Source organism: Nelusetta ayraudi, unplaced genomic scaffold (assembly GCF_046127955.1).
Source record: "Nelusetta ayraudi isolate G7.1 ecotype Tasmania unplaced genomic scaffold, CSIRO-AGI_Nayr_v1 ptg000131l, whole genome shotgun sequence".
In the NCBI taxonomy this organism is placed as follows: domain Eukaryota; kingdom Metazoa; phylum Chordata; class Actinopteri; order Tetraodontiformes; family Monacanthidae; genus Nelusetta; species Nelusetta ayraudi.
Genome location: NW_027466181.1, coordinates 1,437,670 through 1,456,076, shown reverse-complemented (window position 1 = coordinate 1,456,076; position 18,407 = coordinate 1,437,670). Strand labels below are relative to the sequence as shown.

General features: G+C 43.0%; 4 protein-coding genes across 4 annotated transcripts; all 4 read left to right on the top strand.

Moving 5' to 3' along the window:
• Positions 1 to 4,274: 4,274 nt before the first annotated feature.
• Positions 4,275 to 6,222, top strand: apoeb (apolipoprotein Eb). The gene is made up of 5 exons (XM_076050907.1): positions 4,275 to 4,344; positions 4,482 to 4,547; positions 4,670 to 4,814; positions 4,898 to 5,179; positions 5,263 to 6,222. Exons 2-5 carry the CDS (start codon positions 4,505 to 4,507, stop codon positions 5,600 to 5,602), a joined length of 810 nt encoding a protein of 269 aa, XP_075907022.1. The 5' UTR covers positions 4,275 to 4,344; positions 4,482 to 4,504; the 3' UTR covers positions 5,603 to 6,222.
• A 4,801-nt stretch (positions 6,223 to 11,023) lies between these two features.
• Positions 11,024 to 12,307, top strand: apoc1 (apolipoprotein C-I). Its single transcript, XM_076050987.1, has 4 exons — positions 11,024 to 11,275; positions 11,490 to 11,553; positions 11,684 to 11,852; positions 12,060 to 12,307. Exons 1-4 carry the CDS (start codon positions 11,075 to 11,077, stop codon positions 12,118 to 12,120), a joined length of 495 nt encoding a protein of 164 aa, XP_075907102.1. The 5' UTR covers positions 11,024 to 11,074; the 3' UTR covers positions 12,121 to 12,307.
• Positions 12,308 to 14,709: 2,402 nt separating this feature from the next.
• apoc4 (apolipoprotein C-IV) lies at positions 14,710 to 15,686 on the top strand. The gene is made up of 4 exons (XM_076051037.1): positions 14,710 to 14,858; positions 15,030 to 15,075; positions 15,155 to 15,221; positions 15,321 to 15,686. The coding sequence occupies exons 2-4, from the start codon at positions 15,030 to 15,032 to the stop codon at positions 15,526 to 15,528; spliced, it is 321 nt and encodes a 106-aa protein (XP_075907152.1). The 5' UTR covers positions 14,710 to 14,858; the 3' UTR covers positions 15,529 to 15,686.
• Positions 15,687 to 16,457: 771 nt separating this feature from the next.
• apoa2 (apolipoprotein A-II) lies at positions 16,458 to 17,970 on the top strand. Its single transcript, XM_076050913.1, has 4 exons — positions 16,458 to 16,611; positions 16,785 to 16,838; positions 17,158 to 17,374; positions 17,524 to 17,970. The coding sequence occupies exons 2-4, from the start codon at positions 16,787 to 16,789 to the stop codon at positions 17,678 to 17,680; spliced, it is 426 nt and encodes a 141-aa protein (XP_075907028.1). The 5' UTR covers positions 16,458 to 16,611; positions 16,785 to 16,786; the 3' UTR covers positions 17,681 to 17,970.
• Positions 17,971 to 18,407: the final 437 nt, after the last annotated feature.

The following is an 18,407-nucleotide window of genomic DNA, read 5'->3' as shown; positions in this document are numbered from 1 at the left end:
AGACTTAACTGTCAACAGCCTGAGCACCCAGGCAGCTCAGAGCCCGAATGGCTCCCATTTAATTCAGGGGTCATGACGAGAGTTTGACTCCTGAACATTTTAAGTAGTGCAACTTTTCCAATAAGCTGAACTGGTTGTTTAGTGAGCCCTGTTTTTCTGCATTAATCAGGGCATAATGGTAAAATATATATATATATATAAATCAGTTAAATTAAAGTGCCTCCGACATCATGTCAGCACAGAAGAACTACAATAGCACTCTGTTTTTAGCAGAATAAAGTTCAGACAGTTCTAACACAGCCTGTTCTTTGTGTGGCCATGCTGAGTCACATGCAAGATCTCCCTTCTTTAAAAAAAGACCTGTGCTTTGCACATTTTCAATAATCATGACAGCTTGTGGCTGATTGTCTATGCCTTCGTCCAAATAAATTGAGTATAGTCTCTTTGGGAATTTTTTTAAGGATTTTTTCTTTTTCGTATTGCCTGATACGCAACTTTTACTCAGAACGCAACAACTTAAACGATTATTTCTTTTTGTCCGTGTCTTTCGTTTAAGGCCTTACATTTAATCTGTCTATTCAGAAGTTCAAAAAGTGCTCTTTATCCTTATTATTCAGCTGAAAGGGGTAACTCAAACCAAACAAACGATTCAAGCTCACACTAATCCTTGGAATCCACACAGAACCCAGTTAAGGATCTTGTTTCACTGACTTCAGGAATCTTAAATGGCCCCGCACTATTTTCTCTGGAAGATAAGAAAAGATCCCCTGGAGAAACGATTGTCAAGGAGGAGCCCAAACTTGCAGAGACAGCTGGCCAGCCGCAGTCATTATTGTTGATTCTGTGTGAGGGAAAGAGATCAGAGATAGTTTGCAGAACTGTTAATGTGGTCTTTGAACCATTCTTTCATTTAAATACTGTGGCACTGGAGTGCTTGCCTGAACTCTGCAATAAATAAAAGTTAAAGTTAAAGTCCCAGAGATTGTCACATCCCATAAGGATGCGAAATTTGTCAAAAAACAGCCCGCAGATAGACCTTTGTTCCTGTTTCTGAGGGTTAAGTTAAGGCAACTGGATTGGTATCATTTTCCAGACTGCATTAGGTCACTCTTCCTCTTTGTCAACATTTTTGATTTAAAAAAAAAAAAAAAAAAAAAAACTGCAAACAGATGGTCGGTTACTATCACAGAAAGTTTAGAAGTAAATGCAATTCATCAGATTTTTCGCTGTAGCTTGAATAAGTTTACCTAGCATGCGTTACCCAATTATTATAAACCAAAGAATACTGATGGCGGAAGTCTGACTGAAAAAAAACAACAACATAGTAGTGATTAACGTCAACAACAACAATAAAAACAACATCATCATTATTGGCTACTGCAATTTCCAAAGTTTGCCTGGCAGCTTTGTTCAGGTCAGGCACTGGTTGAGGGTGTGAAGTGTTCTCTATCCCACACTTAATTTATACATTGTTTTGTATGCGGGGCTCAAAGTGTCGCATTCCTCACAGTGTGAGGAAAGACTCGCGTTAAGTTTGCGATTTCATGCTGTTAGAGTCGTCTGATTGGAGCGCTGTTGCAAAGTGTCCTCACACCTGAAACCACTGTGCAGTAAAGTTAGCAGCAAAGTCAGCAGAAGGACTCAGACATTTGGCTCACGTCACCATCAGCTGTTCCACCACACTGACTCATAAGCAGATGCTGCACAGCAAATAGTTCAGCAGGAATAAAAACAACACGCACAAAAAAAACACCTACTTGGGAAGTTAAACGTCTAGTTGCACAACTTTCATCCCGCAGGCATGAACTGTAATAACCTTGCTTGGGAAAAACAGATGGTTCCAACTTTGGGTAGGTGAGATCATTTTGACCTCAACTCCGACACACAAAAGGAACACTGCATCATTGGACTGGGAAGTGGGGGTGGTGGTGGTGTGTGTGTGTGTGTGTGTGGGGGGGGGGGGTGTAACTGTCGCTCACACCATCTCAAGATGCCCTCTGACATACAGGCTTGCTGGATAAACTTTGGACGTTGACCGAGTCGTAGCGTTGCAAAAAAAGAAGGAACTGCAGTCCGGTGGACTGTGTTTGATATTTCACTGTATGACTTGATGGTGCCTTCCTCTTCTGTCTTCTCCATTCTTTGGAGTCAACAAATTACGACATGGAATGTTGGGTTATTTGGCCTTCTTTGTTCCATTGCCACTCGATAAGTACACTCACCAGTGACCTGATTCACTGCAGAGACTGAGGAGATTTATACGAAAATATCAACTGGAGCTGCGCTGACCTGTTGTGCTTCTCTTGAACTTGCTATCTCCCGCTAATGTGGAGAATCAAAATCAAAGGTCAGAAACCCAGATCTGGGGAGCTGTTGATTCTGATAACCACAATTCAATGAGAACTTTTTAGTGCTTAATTAGTTCCAAAATTCTAATTTCCCTGGTAAAGGAACATATGGCCCAAACCCTGCTGCTTTATTTTCCTTTGGTTCTTTTTGAATTCTTCTCAGTAATTGCACGCCAGCTCATTTCAACTTTGCCCCTGTGTAAAATTAGTTTCCTCAAGAAGTAGGAGGGCAGAAAAAAAAAAAGGCCAGCTGAGTCGACGACAAAGTCCCAAAGGCCTAAGGTCCTTACACATGGCCAGCCATGGTAGCAAAGTTGAACCTGACTTAAATATTAAGACTGACAGTTATCACTTGATAAAATATGACAGTCAAGTGTTAGAAATTCTCAATTTGAACACAGCTAAAGTGCAGCAGTGCAATAAAACACCAACATTATTTTGGCAACACACATCAAAAAATGAGAAGCAAAACTGCTCAAATAAAATTAAATGAATTAACTTATATTAAAAGTGCATTTTATCAAAGTAACACATTCTGCACTGACTTTAAAAAAAAAAAAAAAACGTTTGTGGTTAAAATTGAAAAAGTGATAGTGCCATTATCATTTTCTGGGCCAAAAGCCTATTTGAACACTGCAAAACTGGCCAACGTGTTTATTTTTCTAATTGGCTATATGTGCAAATATTGTCTGACATCCAGTTTGATCCAACATGACGAAAACTGGCTGATTTAATTTGCTGGTGGATTAATCAGTTCACCTCTAATGTGCATGTGAAACTCATATCAGAACGACAAACAGCATTTCTCAGTTTTACCCCCCCCACCTCGGGGGGGGGGGGGGGGGGGGAGGTGACACTATCAGCAAATCTCTGCTGGATCTTGTTCTTTCATAGCAGGAAAATAACAAGTCTCTATAATGAGGGGCTGGTGGTGGTAGTGCAGCTCTTCGCAGATAAATAAGCATTGCACAATCAGGAAAGAGAAAGCTGTGTTTGTTTCACCATTCCCACCATTCCCAACCCTCTTCCGTCAACATTTCAAAACCGCGGGTTTCTTTATATTTCCACATGACACGCAACAACAGAAATAGGAAAAAAGAAAAGCAGTAAAGCCAGTGCTTCATATTTGCTTGATGTTGCTTTTGTGCAGTGACCTACACTAACACCAAACATGTTCCTTTTGTGCTTTATTGGCATGGTAAACATGCGTTGACACTGCCATAACTCTCTACAGTCCAGTGCAGCCCGAACACGACACACATCCCTTTCATAAGTTGTGCAAAGAAAGACGGAAAGAAAGAAAGCTAACGTGTAAACACGATCAAATGGCGAATGGGTTTCTGCGCAGAGACTCCCTCGTGCCCTGGCTCTTTGTTGGTGACCGCAGGGGGGGGGGGGGGGGTAGAGAAGGTGTCGGGCCGCCTGACTCACCGCTGTGCGGGAAGCGGCTTCGCACCCCGCCATGATGTCGCTGAGACGTTTTAACGCTTCACACGCATGGAAAGGGGGGGGGGGGGGGGGAGAGCCCACCCTTGCATTGCCACTTCATATGCGTGACTGTTCACATCTGCGCATTGTAAATAAATAAATAAACAAATAAATAAAAAGGAACAAAACAAAAACAAAACTCATCCAACTCTCCCAGTGACGCGGTGTTTCGTGCGACTTTCACCGTGAAAAACATTATTTGCCTCCAAGAATATTGCCTAACACCAACAACAGCGCAATTAATGGCCCTAAAACGGAGAGGCGGGGTGGAGGGGGGAGGCGGGTCCCGAGCAACCAGTTTCACCACGTGTACGCGACAAACAACCCCCACCCCGCCATCTCTCTCTCTCTCTCTCTCTCACACACACACACACACACACACACACACACACACACACACACACACACACACACACACACACACCAGGACCCCGCCCACTCCCTCCGCAGCAGCCCATAAAAGCTCCGCGTCCCGCTGCAGCGGCCAGGAGAAGGTCCAACCTCTCAGGTGAGTGAGTGGAAGGACACACCCGCCCCACCCCCTCGGCGCCGACCCACACTCAAGATATCCGATCAAATGCTCATCCACTCTCTCTCAGCCCGTCACTCAACTCAACTTTCACCCTTTTTTTTCCCCTTCCGCAGGCACATCCTACTGTTTGACAACCATGCAGGCTGTTGCTGTGATCCTTGCCCTGGCAGTCCTGGCCGGTAAGATGAGCTAGCGTTGGTTTTGGCCCACGGAAAAGTTTCTAACAATAGCAAGTTTCTATATCAGATTTTTCTTTCCCCCCTTCACCCTTTTTTTTTTTTTTTTTTTGCGTCTTCGACAGGCTGCGATGCCCGCGCCGTGCACCCGGCTACTGAAAACTGGGAGGTGGGCATCAACAATTTCCTCGATAAGATGCTCGCACTCAGCCAGCAGACCAATGCCATGGTGCAGCAGATCCAGACCTCCCAGTTCAGATCGGATCTTGAGTGAGTGATTTTCAAACCACCTTGATGTCTTTGACCTCCTCCGTCCTCTCACCTTAACTCAATGCCTTGTGGTCCTCTCCCAGGGCTGCGATAGCCGACTCCATGGCCGAGCTGGAGAGATTCAGAGACGACGCCGAGGCCAAGATCAGGTCCTTCACTGAGACCCCCTCCACCCAAATGGTGGATGACTTGCAGCCGCTGTTTAGCAGACTTGGCAAGGACCTGCAGGACGGCAAAGAGCGTGGCATTCAGTACCTGACGGAGATGAAGGGCATGGCAAACCCCGGTAATATCCAGAACCACATGGAGGGCTACCTCAGAAAGCTCAAGAAGCGTGTCCAAGCCGACCTAACGGAGATCCAGAAGTGAGTAGCCTGAACGTCTTCTACACTTCCTCACTGCTAATGTGTGATCATGTGGGAGCTTCAACATCCTCTTGTATCTTCAGCACCGTGGCCATCTACATGGCTGAGTTGGAGTCCAGGACCTCCCAGAACCTGGACAGGGTCAGGGAGCAGGTCGAGCCCTACATCAGCATTGACGCCACCGGCGAGAAGATGAGACAGCTCTCCTCCGCGCTGAGGGAACAGGCTGAGGGGCTGGGCCAGCAGCTGGAGAGCCAGGCCGATGACCTCAGGACCCAGCTGGAGACCACCGGCCAGGAGGTGCGCACCTTCCTTGCGGGTATGATGGACAAGCTGAACGATGAGCTCCCCTCCATCGCCACCCAGGTCCGTGATAAGCTGCAAGAGATTGTAGAAAAGGTTAAGGAGACCGCCTCTGCTTAAAAATATAAAACGCATTAGAGAGAGACTCTGGGGTCGACTGTGGTTGATGTTGGTGGTCAATAAACCCTTGCAAACATGGGGAGGGAGTAGAGCTAAGAACTGCAGATTTTCATGTGTGCCATTCTGTCCAAGTGAAGGGACTTGGTGAGTTGAAGAAAGTTGGAGCAGAAGGGCGGAGTGGTCCTCCTTTCTTCAGCTGACTTGTCTCTTCACAGTGGACACAAACACACAAATCCTTAACCGCCTTTTATGACACAAAAAAGGAGAATCATTTGTACTGAGCTTCGCTTTTTATACTAAAAACCAGCCTGTCGTGGGTCTTTGCGCATTCTGCGTGATTGTAACATTACTGATGAGTATTGAACCTTGCAAAGTGTTGCCATTTCATTTCAATAAAAAATAAAAAATGCACTTGGACGCTTGATAGTGCTGAATGCACGGTCTCGCTGTTTCACAGAGCAGTGGATTGTCTCCGCAGCATGCAAGTATGAAAAAAAAGTGTTGTCTTGTTATCCAGTTTGGTCCGTTGTGTGCCTGTCATGCTGTTCACTTCAAACACATTGCTTCATGGCTACAGCTTGATGACAGTGCTGAGAAAATAAAGAAACATAGAAAAAGAACTCCTCTTGTCCTCTCCTTTTTTTTTTCCTTTTTTTTTTTTACCCTTATGATCAATGACATTGTATTTGTATAGCCCAGGTTAGAAAACACAAATGGCCACAGGCCCCCAACAGGAAAAAACAAAGAACATAAAGAATAATAATTAAAAAAAAAAAGTAACCTTAAAGAAATCCACGGAACTGGGATCCTTTGGATGTGCAAATACATGTACAGAACACAGCAATTCTTGGCGGCGCATAGAGTGTATTTCTACTGGATGTTGAACTATAAGACCCGCAGGAGTCCAGAGTCGTGGAGCGAGAAGCAGAATCAAGAGTTGCAGTGTCGTCAGTTTATCCGGAGACAAGCTCAGGCCACCAGATGATAGTGACACATTGTTGTAAATGTGATCACAGCTTGAGCACTAGCTTGCTAGCCAGGGTTATTTTACCTATTTAGATTTTCATTTCTTTTTTGGGGGGAGGGTAATAAATTAAAAAGAACAAAAACAATAATCTTTACTCCAAAAAAAAAAAAAAAGGATTAGAAACATTTGTTGTTGTTTTGCAAACCAAAACAACAACAAACTGCTTTCAAAGAAAGACTCACAATACTGGAATACTTAACAGAGTATATGACAATAAAAAAAAAGTTATAGCCAAGCATCATCACCCAACGTGTTGTTTTATGTGCCTGAGCAATTGCAATAATAATGTTTTAGGACCTGTTACGTAAGCAGCCCATTTCTCCTTGTTGAACCCTTTTGCATGCTCCATCACACCTTTTCGCACAGAGCCCAGTGTTTCCTGTCGCCACAACCTGCAACCCCCCCGCCACACACACACACACACACACACACACACACACACACACACACACTCAATCCAGTCCAGACTTGTTAAAAATCTCTTCCCAGATTACTTTATTTTCATCCCTGCAGGCATTTGGGAACATGCTGTGCCCTCGATGGAAATCTCCTCCAAGGTGACACGGCCATTCCCAGCTTAATCCTGGATAGATTCGCAGGGGTCGGCGCATTAGTGTTCCGTTCTTTTCAATGGGCATTGTCATTGTTTAAGGGCGCCTCTAAGAAGATTTTTGAAAATATGTACGTTTTTTAGGACACTGACAATGGAGGTTTTGTAAAACACAATTGACTAAAAGTAAATAATAAAATAATAGAGATTTTTGCACATGCCGTAAAATAAAACAATTTTTAATTAAAAAATATTTTTTTTAATTAAAAATTACTTGGCACCCAAGCATAGTTTCACTTTAGTTACTTTGCTTAACGGTTCATCTGTGACATAGTTTTGTTCGTTTTTTTCATCCTTCCACTGGAAGTAGGGGCAATTATTGGTTTTTCACATGAGAGACAAATTAAACATTATTGCCATCTATTGGTTTAATTTTGTTTATTTGGGCATTTTACAAGATATACTTTTATTGTATTAACACGCAGGGAAATTGAAGGTGCAAGCATGGGTGCACGAGTATCACAAAATTCATCACAGAACAAATATCATCACAAAAAGGTTTCTCCGTGTGACTCTTAAGCCACTGGGAAGCACTTGCAAAACTGACAGGCATCAACCACGTGACCCGATGTTGGGTCATCAGATATTTTGTGTCTTTGCAACACATCTGGATCTGTATAACAACTAAGATCCCCCAGATCTTCCCATTAGAAAAAAAAAAAAAGCCTTGCACTGTTTTGCTCATCACACTCGGCAGGACGTCTGCTTTGAAGTGCAGCACTGAGGCCAGCAGAGGACACCATTTGTCCCCAATTTGTCTCCTCACCTCTGACCCCTTAGCTTTGGATCCATGCAGCACAGAGATGCAGCTGTGCTTTCTTCCCGGGAAGATAAAGTGCACTGCATAGAGCCCATAAAGAAAAACACAAACTGAGTTAGTCCCAAAAGCAAAGGACACATATTGTGCGATTTATCCTGGTCTGAACGCTGTTGTCTCAGAAAGTCTTATGAGGAGGAGAGAAAAAATAAATAAAATAAAATAAAACATTCAGCCCCAACCTTAAATTTAAGCCTCAAAGTTATTTAACATTATATTGACAAGTCATTTAGTTGTTGTTGATTTTTTTGTTGTTCTTGAAGAACAGTTTTTCTGTTTGACAGAAAAGTCCTCACTGTGTTCCATCAAAACATGTTTACCTCTCCTCTCTGGGTAGGAGGTTATTGCATGCGCACCAGAACAGTGACTAACACGGTGACTAGTCGCTGACCCTGTGATCTCACTCGTTTCAGGAAGTGCAGTTTCTTTCAAAAGCGCTCCTCGGCACACAAGTAAAACTTTATCTGCATCAGTCACAGACGGTAGAAAACAGGAAAGGCTGCAAATCACCCTGCCGTGTCAGCATTTCTGCCTCGTCTCCCCCTATCATGTGCCGGCTTTTGAGCGATGCCCAGCAAATAAGAAAAAATGAACAAAGAAAAAATCTTGCAGGTGCCAAGGTAGCCTTTGACTGCGACTCACCCATTGAAGACACCCCTGCTGTTAATCCCCCCTCTGGCCTCCCCTCCAGCGTGGCCGCCCTTTCTTCTCTGAAAGCTTCCTCACCCTTTCAGAGCTTGGCACACAACTCCAGGCACCGTGGGGTCTCTGGACCAAACAAGAAAAAAAAAAAAAAAAAAAAAAAACTTTTTTTTTTCCCTTACATAAAGCTTGTTATTACAAATTGGAAGCATGCATGGCGTGCACTTCCCAGGCTGTGTGCCTCCTGCAATTATTCAAGAGGAGCTAACATGCACGCAAGCTCATGCATAGACAGAGTGGCCAATTGATGACAAAAGGGATGGAGATTCTGTCTACCTGCGAGTGCTTCAGGCATGTGATGGATCATTAACTTGATTGTGGGCTGTTTATCATGGTGATGGCGGTGCTGTTGAACAGGCCGTCTGCATCAAATGGGCCTTTGTAGCAGAGGTGTGGGTGCGACAACAAGCTGTGACGAGGACCTCAACAAACAGCCAGACGCCAGACTTCCTGGCTCTTATTGCAGGTCACAAAGGCTCAGGACAATTTCAGGCTTTTTTTTCTTTTCTTTTCTTTTTTTTTATTTAACAGCACGCAATCCTGAGGCTCCGTCTGAACTGTTTCCCCTTTGCGAAAGGGAACGTCTGGGGAAACGTCAAAAGTGACAGTCAAATGGAGAAATGTACCAGGAATAGTGCACGGCTGAGACTGCTGAGACGCAGACTGCAGCAGAAAAGCAGCCGGGTGGCGGATCTCTGTAACACACGCACACTTGCGAGCACGCACACACACACACACACACACGCACACACACACACAAAAGGAACAGTCAAGTTGGACAATAAGTGTAACGATAAATAAAAATGTAAAGGAGTTAACCAAACACCTATCCAAGGTTTAAATTGTAATGCATTTACAAAAACTCATTAGTGATTTGAAAATGATGTAACACGTTATTCATGCTTTTAAGTGATGCGTCTCTTCTTTGTTTGTCACCATTTTGTACAAAATTGGTTGTGAATAAATCTGAATTTCTTCTTAATGTTTTGTGATTTTTTTTTTTTTTTTTGCTTTTTGAGATGTAGCATTTTTTCCTTTTTTGACTCACTTTTACCTCTTTCATTTTGAGATGATTCTGTGTAAGGTTGTGACTGTGTTGCCTCAACCTCCCTTTTCTCCTTTCTAGAGATAGAGAGAGAGAGAGTGAGAGAGTGAGACAGAGAGAGACAGAGAAAGAAAGAGAGAGAGAGAGAGTTTGGTTTTTTTGGGAGGCGTAAACCCATTTAATTTAGGAATTTGTGTATTAAAACATTTCTATCAAATTGTGTTGTTGCAGGGTGAGTGTGTTATTGTACAGTACTGAACACCCGTGGAATGATGGATGGGAATCAAATTAAATGAAGATCCTTGTGAGCTGCTCAACCAATAGCAGGCAGTCAGACCCAATCCTGTGACGTCTCTGGAGCAGATAATAATGTTTGTGTAACGTGTTCTGATGCACATGGTGAGCGTCTTGACCAACACTTTGGGTTCAAAGGAGCCTCCAAGAAGCCCAGAACACTATCAATGCTGAACTGCGTTCCCTCACATCACACCTTATCTATTGGCACATTTGCTGATGGACACGCTTGGTTCGCCCTGAGTTCCCTCGCACACCAATAACTCAATATGATATTTCTCTGACCCCACATTTTTACTTGTTGGTCTACAAAAAAGTCACTTTTTGGGGAAATGAGGCACTTTTTAATCTTATTATCTCTTAAAGGCTTATTTGGTGGAAGCAAAAGACAAAAAGTGACAAATAAATATATTTACAAGCATTTAGTTTAATTATTATTATTTTTTTTTCTAGAACTGAACTTCAAGGACATAATAATTAGAAAGAATCATCCCCTAAAATCTCCATGGGCTTCAAATTACATTCTCCAGCCAGCCTACAGAAGAAATAGTTCGATTAAATTAAAGACAAACATAAAAACAACAAAAAAACAACAAAAAACAAACTGTGAGTAAATCTTGCTACATACACTCAGGTGGTTCATCGGAGGAAAAACATTCACTTTCAAATCACCCACTCAGTGTCACTAGCACCCATGGTTTGATTCCATCCTGAACACGGATTTCAAAGACTGCACTCAGAAAGACAGGGCAGGGCAGGATGCATAAGAGACAGAGGCGTTTTAAAGGCTTTGAACCGAACCTGAACTAACGTGATAGAATTTCATCTGCAAAACACCTTCAAGTGCGCCGAGTCCTAATGGGATCAGTCACGTAACATCGGCACCGCCAGGGGGATGCAGGCGGAGGGGAAGTGCTTCAGTCACAATCCGCATCTTTCCGAAGCCTCTTCGGTTGCCAGACCATGTATCGGAGGAAATGTACGGCGACGACTTTTTGGCGCTGCGCGTGTTTTTACGTCATCGCCATCGGACCGGCGAGTCTTATAAAAGAGGAATTTACAACAGGCTCGGGCTCATAGTCGGTTTCCTTTTGTGTGCGAGAGTGTTTTGTTTTTGGTTGGTCTGTGTTTGTTTTTTTTTTCACTTTAGTCTTGTTCTCTTTTCAAAAGGAAGACAGGTACGTAATTCACTTCATTCATTCACTTTTTAAGATTGAACTTCGAACAAAAGATCGAACAGGCTTGCTGTGAACTGTCCTGTCCTGGGAGCTGTCCTGTGGCGGTGGTGCTGATCCACGTGGCTGTTAAAAAAACAAAACAAAAAAAACAAAACAGCAACAAAACAAACAACCGCCGGCTTCTGTCCTCCCCCCCCCCCCTCCTCCTCCCCAGGGACTCAACATGAGACTGTACCTGGCGGTCGCGGTGCTGATGCTGGTTCTGGCCACGTGCACAGGTGAGTCAGACGGATTTAGTCGCGCGCCGCAGAGCGCGCTTGTAATGCGTGTGGAGCAAATGAAATAAAAAAAAATAAAAAATAAACAACTCTCTGTGTGCGTCTCGCGTGTCCTCGCCCCATCCTCTAGAAGCCCAGGAGGAGACCATCGAGCAGAGGCTCGTCAAGTTCCGCGAGCAGGTGGTGGCGATGGGCAAGAAGGCGGCCGAGACGGCCAAGGCGATGGGCAAGAAGGCGGCCGAGTCGGCCAAGGTCAAGCTGGAGAAAATCAAAAACAGCGAATTCGCGACTGACTCGAGGTAAGACCCCTCTAGTCCCCCTGGCGGACAAACACAATCATGTGGAGCCCACGACACACACACACACACACACACACACACACACACACACACACACACACACACACACACACACACACTTGTGACTCAAGAAAGACGTGCATTTATTTATTTTATTCATTCATTTATCTATCATCTTTCTTTCTTTTAATATCACTCATCTGACAGGAACTGGATTCGAGAACGTTTTGACGAGATGTCAAAAAGACTTCGTGACATGACCAACTAAGTCCTGTCCCCACTCCTCCAGACGAAGCCACCTCACAACCCACGAGTGCGAGTGCACTCACTGAAAAGGTCACTCCATGTTCCCAGCTCTGGACAGCAGCTGTCAAGAGTTTTCGAAGAATGTGTTTGTTTTAAGTGTAGTGCCAGTATCAACCACAATGAAACAATAAATTTGTTTTCTATTGGAAGCACTTTGGCTGTGTCAGCTTTTCTCAGTGTCCACCTGCTGCACTCATAAATTCAAATGATAATCAGTATTTGAGAGGGTCCACTCCATGAATTTAACAGATTTTTCCAGATCTATTAATGCATTTACTTTTTAAAGAACTTTCTTTGCAATCACCTTTTATTTGTAAAGCAATAAATCACAATTAAAGATGTCTCAAAGTGCTTTGCACAATCAATATCAAGGCAACGAGCCTAATTAGGCTGACTAGTTCTCCAGTACAGTTGTGATGTCTCAAAATAGTTGAAATCAATCCAAGAAGTTGTAGACAAATGGCCTTGTAGCAGTCATTTCACACAAGTAGATCAGAAAGATTTTGACAGGCTTTTAATCTTTCACCTTCCAAAGAGCTTGATCAACATTGCATTTTTGTGCTACATCTCGAGGTATTCTGATTCTGAAAAATCTGATTTTCACCATCTGAACATGACATGATGAGACCATTTTAATTAATGACGGTGGGATTGTTTAATGGACGGGCCACCAAGCTTATCTAGGACCTGCCAGCAAAATCTGAGCGATCAGAGTTCTATTTGTACATCAAGACTCGTAACAAAGGGCAAGTGCCGACGTTGCCATTTTTTTTTTCCCTTCCGGAGATTTCACAACTGCTGGGTTAAAGTCACTATGTATGCAGGGCTAATAATCAGCCGGTTTTCCCAGTTCAATCGGAGCTTTTCCAGTAAAGAGAGCAGAGTGACAGCGGTCAGCAACAGGAACACAGAGGAGGCAGAACAGCGTTTTTTTTCTGTATCGACCAGTTTGCAGGAGAACGCACTGCCACCCATAAGGACATATAAGCTCTTTGTTCTGTCCAAAGATCCCTGACCAACGTCAAGAGTGAAATCAAAACTTACTGACCATACTCTCGCAGAAACTTAGAAGCAAATATCCTGTTTTAAACAATATATATCATAGTGCTTTAAATCTTTCTGGAATATAAAATGAGGCCACTGCAGCGTAACTCACAAAGACGGACACACACGCACACACACACACACACACACACACACACACACACACACACACACACACACACACACACACACTGCAGATGTTTCAAGCCCAAGGCATTATTTAAAAACAAGGTCGAGACTTGATGTGTTCTGTTTTTACAGCTGTGCCGCGGGCCATGCAGGCTAAACATGATGAACCCTTAAAAATCAAACGTACAAAATATCTGAACATGCAGCGGCACGAGGCAGATGCACGCGCTGATTCCAATTGATTTTACTGGTGGACTCTGGCCGCAGATATCCCCTTTTTTTCTTGGCGGCCGAAAATGTTTGCCTTTCTCTAACAAAGCTCTGGTCTTTGCAGAGAGCCATATCTGGTGGAACATGAGACTTTGACTAACCTGTGCACATATCAGCCCCCGCAAAATGGCTGCAGATATCTGATCCAAAGGGCATTTAAGCGAACTTGTTGAGCTTGTGTTGAAATTTAAGTTAAAAAAAAAAAAGAAGAAAAGAATCCATTTGCAGGTTTAAGAGAGAGACTGAAGGAAGGGAAAAAAAACATTCACATGATCGGCAGATAAAATCAGTAAGCAATACAACTCTACTGTGAAAATAAAACAATCAAGGGTCTCTTGCGAGTGGCTGGAAATTAATAGGCATACACACAAAGAATTCTGAGTTTTCTCTTGCGCTTGATGTGAAAACAGAGTGGCTGAAATGTCAAAAATATTTTTCACTGGCAGGAAAAATCGAATGCTTCTTTACGTAACTTACAGACCGGTATCCGGCACGGCCATATAAAGCGTGAGAATTATTTGTGGTTATCAACAACACACATGCAAATTACAAATAAAATACAAGACAAGAGAAGAAAAAAAAAGTCATGGAATAAAGCATAAAAAAAAAACTTCAATTCATCTGAAAAACAACGCAGCTTGTCTACCTGGGTGAAAGGTGAAATCAGACTTCCCACAATGCATTGCCCAGGGCTCAGCATAAAGTGGCTAGACACGTCTTGGTTGACTGGCCAGCTCAGGGTTCTGGTCTATTGGACATCAGACCAGAACCCCCCCCAACTCCAACTCCCTTTTCCAAAGGCCATTCCTAATTAATGAACCTGATCTGATAAACTTGTAATTTTGCAGCAGCACGAAATCAAAATTGAAAGGCCTGAATATGAAATATTGTGGCACGTTCAAGACAAATCTGCATTGAGGCCAGTGCAGCTCTCATGAAAAAAATAATCAAGGGCCTTAATTGCAATTCAAACCACTTCTATTTTTTTTCCCTTAGGCTTGACAATGAGTAAAAACACAGTGGCAGAAATACTGAAATCATTTTGTCCTTCTGAAATTGCATTGAATGCCTCATTTGTTTTCTTCTTTTACCTCTTACCTTTTAGTTATTTGCAAAAGGGGGGGAAACAAACAAACAAACTCGCATGATGAACATTCGATCTAGACCAATGTGCACCTCTGACTGCCCTAATACAAATAACATGACTCAATAGCATTTTTTCCATTCAACCTCTGTTGAGCAGACACAAAGGAAAAGGTAAAACGCAGCCTCTTTTTCCAACACGTACTGAGGAGCTTCATGAGCTCGTCCCGGCCTTGTCTCCTCTCCAGCGAGGCCTTAGCCAGGCTGACTTTGCTGACATCTTCTAAAAATGAACTCACTGCAGATAAATAGCTGATTGTCTGTGTTTCTCTCACCTTGCGGCAGATGCATACAAAATTGCTCGCTGTCAGCCTTCTGCTATTCATGCAAGGTACGTCTTAAAGAGACGATTCCACACAGATCCCAACACAGTTTTGCTTCTGCCCACTAATGAACCTCCTTCTCTACAGTATGCGACCAAGTCTCGGCCCAGACTGATCCTCCAGGAATACTGCAGAGGCTAACGGACAAAGTCAGGTACACGGGCACGATGCGTTTTGACGCCACTCATGAAATTAAGCTCTGCGTGCGTTTGAACCGCCTCTCACATTGTCTTTGCACATGTGTATTTTCTAGTTCAGCCAAAACGAAGGTCCAGACGTTGGGCACCACACTCTATGGCTATGCTGAAACTTACTACGAAGACAACATTCAACCGCTGACCGACAGCTACACTCAATGGGCGTCCGGTGTGAAAAACTCAGTGTTGGAAAAGATCCAGCACACCGTGGGCAACTACATACCGATAACAGCGAACGAGACCGACAGCGCGGGCCAGCAGTAACAATGCGCAAGAGTCGGCGATTAAATTACAGAGTCTCACCGCAACTTATCTGTCTCACTCTTTGCCGAGCTGATTGTCAGTCATGATTGCGTCAGAATGCAAGTCTCTGGAATGAAGAGGTGATGACAATCCTAATAAAAATGTTTCTCTGCACATAGCACCTGTGTTTGACTCTGCTGTAAAAGGATGTGTAAAAAAAAAAAAAAAAAAAAGCCTATTTTGCAGTAATATGACATGAAGTTTTTAATGCAACCTCAAGGAAGCCATATTCATCTCACGCACTTGTGTCCGAAGTATGACCATCTATAAGCATGATCATATATAAACAGAGGCTTTTGGTAATCAACAACACACGCACATTATAAAACATTATAAAAATCAAACAAATAAAAAGGGGGGGAAAAAAATCTATTAAAAGCTTGAAAACCTTAAATCACTCTGTATAAGAATAACGCAGCTACTCTAGCTGGGTGAAAGGTGACATCAGACCTCCCAGAATACATTGCACAGGGCTCAGCACAAAGTGTCTGTTTTTCACTCAAAAGCCATTCCTAATTAATGAACCGGACCGAACCTGACCGGACACAATGTCGAACATTTTATGATTGAGAAGCAGCTCAAAGTTACAGTTAAAATAAACCAAAAAAAAAGAAAGAAAAAAAGCCCTGTATGTATATTAAAAAAAAAAAAAATTGCGGCACATGTGCACTTTGGAATGTACTACATTTGCACGGTGGCATCTGGGGGCCTTTGACTGTATGATGTACAGATAAAACAAACATTTAAAGGAACATCATGCAGTCACATGGTCATATGTCAACATACAGTATTTAAAGTGAATACCATGTACACTGGACTTTGCTAAGATGGACGTGTGTGTGTGTGTGTGTGTGTGTGTGTGTGTGTGTGTGTGTGCGTGCATGCGTGCGTGCGTGTGTGTGTGTAGGTGTGTGTATGCTCATCAGATGACGTCTGTTTGCTGTCCCCCCCTATATTATGCCGGCCAGATGTGAGCTCCGAGTTACAGACAACTCTCCGTCAGAGAAGACTGTCGCCTCTTGGATCCATCCAGCCCAGCAGCAGGTAGACCTCCTCTCCGCCGTGCAGCACCTTCTTCTTTAGAGACAAAAGAAACGTTGTGTTTTTTAAAAAAAAAATGTTTTTAACGTTTGAAATGGTGCATATTCTTTCTGCAATGGCGTTTGTTCTTTCTTTTCTTGTGAATAATGGCTAATGTATTTTTTCTTTTGTTTCAGAGATGCAAACGAAGTATATCCTAGGACTTGTCCTGTCCTGCGCCCTTCTGCAGGGTAAGGCAGCTGCAACATTCAGCAGGGAACTGAAATTGTGGAATTAATGATTTGTTTTTAAAAAAGCAACTGAGCTAAACGCAAAAGAAAAAGTATTTATCGGTACGTTTATATGTGTTGAAGTGAGCTCTAAGGTTAAGGTTGCATTGCTTTAGCTGCAGTTAATAAAGATTCCGTAATAGTTCATATACAGTCAAAATGACTTGAGGAAATTAAAAATGATTTATATGAATTATACTGAATAGTAGAAGTTTTTGTAACCTGGTTCAAATGACAGAGAAAAGGAATAAATCAATCCACCTTTCTAATTCTTTTTCAGTCTCCCTGAGCCAATGTGTGGCAACAGAACCATCGGCGGAGCTCGTGGCCAAATACACTGAAATGAAGCAAACATTCTTTTCAAGAGTAAACAATTTTCACCAAACTGTAATTGGTTTGCTGCAACCGGCTTTGGCGTCTCCAGAAATGCAACAGGCCCAAACATACTTCACTCCTGAGAACCGACGGAGATTAAACGCTGCCATTGGTTTCCTGGAGTAAGTTACCACTCACATATTTCTTTTTAGGCTAATGCCAATAAAACAGCGCAAAAGGCGGACCTTATTTTTTACCTGAAAAGATTGTTTGTCAGGAACCTTTCTCCAATCCTGTCACGTTCCTCACACATGCACTCTGGTTTCTGCAGAGTTCTTGGTTCTGAGATGGGTCCCATGATGGACCATGCCAGGCTGGCGGTGCTGGGCAAATATGAGAACTGCCTCCGTCCCCAAATTGGTGAAGTTGCGAGCGAAATAATCGACACCATGAAGATCTACCTGGACCTGTTCATGCCTACAGCCTAAATGGATGGAGCGCCATGTCTGTCATTGGTCTGGTTTAGATGATAGTTAATAGGAATCGAATGCAGTTTAGGCCAAGAAGAGCGATGCACAATGCAAATACAACCTACTGACTCTCGTTGGATATTCAAAATCCGCGTTAGACCATGCAGAGTTAGGAGTGGAACAAATCCTTGGAACACCACCTATGCATATTGTGCGTGTACAGTATATTGCATTTGACACATCAACCAAAGTGCGATTGCGTATGTCTGTGCATGAAAGTCTTCAATAAAAAAGGAACTGGAAATCTATGAGACATGTGCTTTGTTATTGATGCATCTAAAGTGCAAAACCATGTGATCCCTTGGCTTCTGCTTAGAGTTTCGCACTCCCACATTATTTCATCAACACTGTCAGAATGCAGCAGCTTGTAGTCTCACAGTTAGGCACAGCAGCTGACTCACCACCAGCGGTACTGGACTCTTCTTTTCTTAAAAAAAAAAATCAAAAGATTTAACAGATAGTTAATGCCAAACTAATTACAGTTTTAGAAAAAAGAGCTTCAGTTGTCTCATGGCTTCATAATATCATTATAGGGTATGTGTTTATCAAAGTTTGTCTAATATTAGTGAGAGAAACCAATATTTATCTAACATTTCAGACAATTTGGCAGCAGTCGTACAAACACGATGCCTATCCCCAACTCCCGCCCTTGTTCGCATAAAAACAATATCCTCGCAAAGAGTAA

What these genes read in the sequence shown, in the direction of transcription:
- apoeb (XM_076050907.1), top strand. Translation starts at nt 4,505, where the DNA reads ATGCAGGCTGTTGCTGTGATCCTTGCCCTGGCAGTCCTGGCCG. An exon ending in TGCCCTGGCAGTCCTGGCCG is followed by an intron (nt 4,548 to 4,669) that starts GTAAGATGAGCT and finishes CGTCTTCGACAG; the next exon opens with GCTGCGATGCCCGCGCCGTG. An exon ending in CAGTTCAGATCGGATCTTGA is followed by an intron (nt 4,815 to 4,897) that starts GTGAGTGATTTT and finishes GTCCTCTCCCAG; the next exon opens with GGCTGCGATAGCCGACTCCA.
- apoc1 (XM_076050987.1), top strand. Translation starts at nt 11,075, where the DNA reads ATGTACGGCGACGACTTTTTGGCGCTGCGCGTGTTTTTACGTCATCGC. An exon ending in GGTTCTGGCCACGTGCACAG is followed by an intron (nt 11,554 to 11,683) that starts GTGAGTCAGACG and finishes CCCATCCTCTAG; the next exon opens with AAGCCCAGGAGGAGACCATC. An exon ending in GAATTCGCGACTGACTCGAG is followed by an intron (nt 11,853 to 12,059) that starts GTAAGACCCCTC and finishes CTCATCTGACAG; the next exon opens with GAACTGGATTCGAGAACGTT.
- apoc4 (XM_076051037.1), top strand. Translation starts at nt 15,030, where the DNA reads ATGCATACAAAATTGCTCGCTGTCAGCCTTCTGCTATTCATGCAAG. An exon ending in CCTTCTGCTATTCATGCAAG is followed by an intron (nt 15,076 to 15,154) that starts GTACGTCTTAAA and finishes CCTTCTCTACAG; the next exon opens with TATGCGACCAAGTCTCGGCC. An exon ending in AGGCTAACGGACAAAGTCAG is followed by an intron (nt 15,222 to 15,320) that starts GTACACGGGCAC and finishes TGTATTTTCTAG; the next exon opens with TTCAGCCAAAACGAAGGTCC.
- apoa2 (XM_076050913.1), top strand. Translation starts at nt 16,787, where the DNA reads ATGCAAACGAAGTATATCCTAGGACTTGTCCTGTCCTGCGCCCTTCTG. An exon ending in GTCCTGCGCCCTTCTGCAGG is followed by an intron (nt 16,839 to 17,157) that starts GTAAGGCAGCTG and finishes ATTCTTTTTCAG; the next exon opens with TCTCCCTGAGCCAATGTGTG. An exon ending in GCTGCCATTGGTTTCCTGGA is followed by an intron (nt 17,375 to 17,523) that starts GTAAGTTACCAC and finishes TGGTTTCTGCAG; the next exon opens with AGTTCTTGGTTCTGAGATGG.